The sequence below is a fragment of the Pyrus communis genome, chromosome 12 (genome assembly GCF_041283825.1).
Source record: "Pyrus communis isolate YQ-2024b chromosome 12, ASM4128382v1, whole genome shotgun sequence".
NCBI lineage: Eukaryota > Viridiplantae > Streptophyta > Magnoliopsida > Rosales > Rosaceae > Pyrus > Pyrus communis.
Window position 1 is genome coordinate 10,526,440 of NC_142576.1, and position 5,783 is coordinate 10,532,222.

Here is a 5,783-nt window from a genome sequence, read left to right on the forward strand (position 1 = left end):
CAAAGTCAGATGGTATGGGATGAGGTGAAAATAGTGGATAGATCCCAAATTCGACACTTTCAACAACTATCAGAAGACAGAGGTTTTATTTTGGGTTTGGTGTCTACCATTGACTTACATATCTAGAATTAACTGTGTTTGGTCCCTCCTATTAATGCACACGAAAACGACTCAGTTTCATGATTGCCTCTCTAAATATCATATATAAAACTAACTCTTCTAATTTACATCTTTGCCAAATTGAAAAAACTATATCAAACATTTACGAAAATAATTGCCGTGAGTCTGACTTGACAAGTCTGTGTATTGGGCGATCGCAGATTTTTCATTTAAGTGATATCTTAAATCAATCAAAAGATTTCAAGTACAACGATAACATCATAAATTTATCAATATTTTAACAAATTCACATGCATATTGCCAGAAATTCTTAATAAAATTTCTGTATGTTATTTGGTGCTCACTAATTAACAATATCTGTCATATAGTGTCACTAATCCGACCTCGAAATAATCTTTGCAAAGAGCCTCGAAAATGTCAAAAGTAAAAATAAAACTTGTGGCGTGGCTTGTGAAAACAAAGGAAAACAGCGCAGTCAACGGAACGGCGCGACACAAGCAAATGCATCTCTTTCGGAGCTGACGTCGTGCCACACGTGAGTTTATTATTTAACTGACGCCGTGTGGGCCACCACCGAGTTCTCACGTGCGGCACATAAGGTTAACCAGACAGAATGTGTCGGTTTTTTGTCCGTTTGTGTTCCTTCTGCTTTCCAGCTCCTTTACCGCTCCTTTTGTTTATCCCCACGCATTACCTATTGACTTTCTCTTTGACTATTTTTTGTTTTACAATCCCCATAATTATAAAATTCATTAATTACTCACCTAATTGGTTGGTGGATTAAATAATAATTATAATAATTACTAGAAGTATGTAATCCCTCACTTTGTGGCGTCAAAGATTGGGACAACTAATTAAACAATTAATTTAGTTCAATGCTTTAATTAGTTAAGTTAAGATTGTCTTAGAATCGACGTGGTTGTGTTATAGTCGATGAAGCTTTTTCTTCTTTGGTTATAATCCCTGAAAGTCTATTGTCGTGTGAAACATTGATTCCAATTAACAAACCATGAGAGGATTATGAGAAGGGTTAGGTCAAAACTCACATGAGAAATGGAGATTAGACCCTTAACCAACTCCTTTTCTTAGTCATGCACGAAACTAATTAAACCCATTTTTCTCTCTTTCAAAATATACTTTTTGAAAGAAAAGTTTGGGGTCCTTTTCTTGGTGAAAGGGATTTTTTTTAGTACTTCAAAAATTTTATTCTACACTCCAAATATTTTATATTAAGAAAGAAAAATACATTTGTGATGAGCGTAGAATGAGATTTTTGGAACGTTAATAACACTTCCCTTGGCAAAAATATGTAATGTACGCATCTTTTGACAATCTCAACTTAGCCGTTCAAACATCAGCGTAATCTCGAGTTACTTGTTCAAACGTCGGTGTATATAGTACACAGTGTATTGTAGAAACTGTCTAATTGGTAATGACATTTGAGTACTAGGACAATAAGAGAATCCGATGTACATATACCAAATCGTACAAATAGGATTTGGATGCAAAAAGAAAGGAAGAAACCTCCATGAACAAAAGACAACCGACATAACGAAGATACGTTAAGAAACCGGGAGGACTTGGATTGGAGGCTCAAAAATTGAATCGGCGTAGCTTCTCCGACAACTTCAGGAAGGGTAAAAGGTCAGCATGGGGAGCTGTACAATTGAATCGAGGCTTACTTCTTTCTTTACATTCCTACATTGTTGCTGCCTAAATCCATTAGAATCGTCAATCTCCTTGCCGTTTTCATGAAATCACTGCAACTTCAACAATAATTTGATCAATATATTACCTTACAAACGATTCATTTGATAATTAAAAGGACAAAAACCTCCGTCCTTTGGAGCCATTACACGATTCAATGGGAATTGATCCGTACCTGAAAGGTTCATCTCCAACGTGTTTAACTGCACCAGTACCATCTCGATAGAGCACATGGTTCAGTGTCTCAGAATTGTCTATGCCAAACATATCCGCCAGTTTTCTGTACAATTCATCATAGGACCCAAGAAGTGAAAGGTCAAGAGTACGACCTACATCTTCTGATTCCATGAAGACTTTACAGTGACCAGTTTCCAGATTTGGTTCGGTTTCATGTCGATTATCCTTATACCAATGGAAACCCTCACAAGATGAGCGCTCTTGTATGCTTTGTTGAAGTGCAGATCCAGAATTGTCAGAATGATTTGCCATTTTATCTGCATTCCCATCTGACGAACTATTTCCAGTAAGAACTGGTGAGACTGTATCGCCAGAGCTGCTCAGAGAGATCTGCTGCTCGGTAAGTATTGGCCGACCAAAGAGTATGAGCTGCGTTGGCTTTACATCATCAGGTTTCTTTGACGTCTGGGTAGAATGTGACATAGTCAATAAGCAAGAAAGATTCTCGCTCATGGTAGGCTTCTGAATCATAGTGTTATTGGAGAATTTAGTGGGTGCAGCAGCATGATCAAGTGGCGGGAAACCAGCCGGAAATAGACCTGTGTGCAGTTTATTGAGGTGCATATCTGATAAGGATAGACCATAATGAGCATGCCTGGCTCCCTGCATGCCAGCAGGAGTTTTGTCGGGCAGACAACCAAAGGGGCTGCTGGGTCCAAGGAGGTTGCCGGAAAACGTCGGCATTGGAAGTTGGCCTTCGAAAGGGAAATCTGGGTGTTGTGGTAGCCTCATCTTCTTTCTTGGGGGTGAGAAGGGTGTCAGATGGATCGCGGGCATGTTGGATACCAATTCTACCAACCATGGGCTAACGCGTTTCACATTTTGAAGTAAATCGGGTTCATCCCAGGTAACCTGAAACATAAGAGATCAGAAAACCAAAGGGAATTAAAGCAGAGCAAAACACTCCTACCGTGTTCGTGTTAAAAAAACCTCAACGGTACCAACCATACGATGGAAGTGGACTTCCCAAATGTTTTGTTGCCAAAAACCATGACTCTTCCCAGACGTAATTGGTCAGAAAAGAGCACACATCAAAATTAGCTAATTTGGTATGGAATAGGAAAATGAAAATTGAAGCTGGAACCCCAAAGAAATCGCTACGGAAGTATAAACAGCAGCCTAAAAACTGATAAGCTCGTAGAAAAGCAGATAAAACTAGAGGAAAATAAGGGGAAGTGAACTGAAAGGAGTTAAAAGAAAGGCAAATGGATCAAATAACAAATGGATTATGGTATGCAGATTGATTTTCTTAATTCTGATTGGAAAATTGTCAACGAAAAATACCGCCCTCACTTGAAAAGTAAAATAAAAATTACTAACCGATATCGGAGAACCATAATTACAGAGTACATGAGAGAAAGAGAGTAGTACCTGGAGAAGCCTCCACGGTGACTCGGGCCAGCGCAAAGGCTCAGCAACCTGAACAGAGGATATAGTTCCCATGAACCAACTTATCCGGGAAGAATCCTCAGTTTCAAAGGCCATCTTGAATCTCATTCCAGGACACCACCGGATCTGCAATGCTGCTTTCACCAACGAAGACTTCACACAGAATTCTGGGGTACTTGCTCGAGGGTAGTAAACAACCTCAAAGGGCTGTCCGTTTGCAGCTAGTGTTGCAGCTTCAAAAACCGATTCAGGCCCGACTTTCCCCTTACCCATTAGACTTCCATTCGAATTAGAGCCATTACCATGGCCATTTTTCATTAGTTTGTTCTCATCCTCCCTCAAAAACGCCGAGAATCCACCATATGGCACAGTACAATTCCCACCCGTTGGATTCCACCCTGAAGATGACTCTGATCCACCTCCAATTCCCCTCTTTGCGCGACGAATTCCGACACAGAGATCACCATTCTCTGCCCTCAAAAACACAATTGAGTCCCCAGAAACAAGCTTCTTGTGGTTCACAAAGGTACTCCACCCTGTGGTCAATAGATGCCGCCTAGGGGTCCCTCTGTAAATGTGCCTAAACTTCCATGTTTCCCCATGGACATCCTTAGCAAGGATTGTCTGAACAGGGGGATCGGCAGAGTAATCCAATCGCGGAAAGATGGTTTCTGCACAATATCTCGGAACAGAGAACCCACCCCCATTGTTTGCATCGGATTGTGTCAACGTCTTTGCAAAGGAGGCTGGTTTATCCGGTGTTTCAGTCCCATTAAGCCCTCCAATTCCATCATCCTCATAACCTGCCTCGGCCCCATTCAAAGGAACCAACCTAATTTTTGCATAAACCTCATCAGTCTCAGGATCAGCCATGAACTTAATGGCCGCGACCCGGCAAAGTATATGAGGAGGAACTCTTGGGCAGTTCCTGAAATCAACAGGTCCACAGGCATGCTCAGCATGGCCCTGAGGGAAGTAGAAGACCTTGGCATTCACCGGAGGCATTTGAACCATGCCGCCGGCGCAGGCATGCCATAGCTGAGGATCTAAGCACCTATCCCCCTCCTTCAGTTTCTCCTTTGAATCCATAAACGTAATCATATCAATTTCTTCAACTAAAATAAGCAAAATTTGCAAAAATAAAACCCTTCTCTTCCTGCTCTCAGTAAATGCTGCAAACCACAGTAACCACCCAAATTAGGCATACAACTCACAGAATTCAATCAAACCGTACAAACAACAACAAAACAGAAACAATCAATCTCATAAATGAAGTGCATTTCATAAATTTCTTACCTTACAAACAAGGCATGAATTCGAAACCGAAAAGCCGAAAAAGAAAGCTTCTTTCTTGCCACGTTTGCTCTAGAAAACATTCACAAAATCAAATTTTCCCAACAAGAAAACCTGGACTTCAAAGTTCAAATCCATTTCTTTTATTTTTCTTAATTCAGTAAATTCAAAGGGGGTTCAATTGCCCTGGCACGCCATTAAACCCACCTACAAAACCCAAATCCCAAGCAGCTCCAATTCAACACTGAATTCGCAATCTCAAAACCCTAATCTCTCTCCTTTCTGAACCAGTCCAAACCCACCAATTTTTTTCAAACAAAAAAAAACACTCAGACTCAAAAACTGAAGAAACACTCTGCTCTTCTGGAAATTCGAATCCGCCGAGCCCTCAGAAGCTCAGCAGTCGGAGAAAAATTCAGGATCTGCGGCGGGGGTCGAGCCTTTACTTTCCAAGTCCGGCGAAAACCGAGAGCTCGGAGCCACTTCTGAGCCGCCGGGAAGTTCAGAGCAGAAAAAATCTCCGACGGAAAAGAGGAAGGAGAATCGTCGGCGCCGAAAACCTCTCAGAATCTTCGTCGTCTTGTTGGCTTGAAAGATTTCAATCACCAACGACTGTTTGGCCAACACAGAAGAAGATAAAAAGCCATAGACAGAAAGAGAGAGAGAGAGGAGAGAGAGGAGAGAAACGTTTAGGAAGCAATCGTCCAAGAGCTTCACTCAGCAAATAAAAACACCAAAACATAAAATAAATAAATGAAAATATATAAACAAAAAAGTTTCCACTTTCAATTGTTACTGCAAATATCAAGCAGTGGAGTCTGTGTCACTGTTCTTGTTAGAAGCATTTACCACCATTGGTAAATTCCATGAAAATATGCTTTCCCTTTTAAATTTACCTAGCCTATTCCGACAGTTTGGCTCTCATGCTGACGTGGTGTGTCAAATTTACTCGTTAACATATACACGTATTTATGGTTCGGAATTCACCGTTTAGAATTTGATGGTTAGATATCAACGTAAACAAAACTATATACATT

The 5,783-nt window shown here is 40.7% G+C and overlaps 1 protein-coding gene across 2 annotated transcripts; it reads right to left on the bottom strand.

The window, feature by feature from the left end:
• Positions 1-1,529: 1,529 nt before the first annotated feature.
• Positions 1,530-5,481, bottom strand: LOC137745009 (auxin response factor 18). 2 transcript variants are annotated; one of them, XM_068484855.2, is made up of 4 exons: positions 4,750-5,481; positions 3,436-4,625; positions 2,003-2,916; positions 1,530-1,880 (listed from the first exon to the last, which is right to left on the bottom strand). In XM_068484855.2, exons 2-4 carry the CDS (start codon positions 4,552-4,554, stop codon positions 1,811-1,813), a joined length of 2,103 nt encoding a protein of 700 aa, XP_068340956.2. In that variant the 5' UTR covers positions 4,555-4,625; positions 4,750-5,481; the 3' UTR covers positions 1,530-1,810. The 2 variants fall into 2 exon arrangements, with proteins under 2 accessions (XP_068340956.2, XP_068340955.2); XM_068484854.2 differs by having other exon boundaries at positions 1,530-1,886.
• Between the last annotated feature and the right edge of the window lie 302 nt (positions 5,482-5,783).

Bases quoted from the DNA above. Each gene is read 5' to 3' on its own strand.
- LOC137745009 (XM_068484854.2), bottom strand. From the start codon at position 4,554: ATGATTACGTTTATGGATTCAAAGGAGAAACTGAAGGAGGGGGATAGG. The intron at 2,917-3,435 runs GTACTACTCTCT...CTTATGTTTCAG, and splicing joins CACCGTGGAGGCTTCTCCAG to GTTACCTGGGATGAACCCGA. The intron at 1,887-2,002 runs GTACGGATCAAT...TTATTGTTGAAG, and splicing joins GTTGGAGATGAACCTTTCAG to TTGCAGTGATTTCATGAAAA.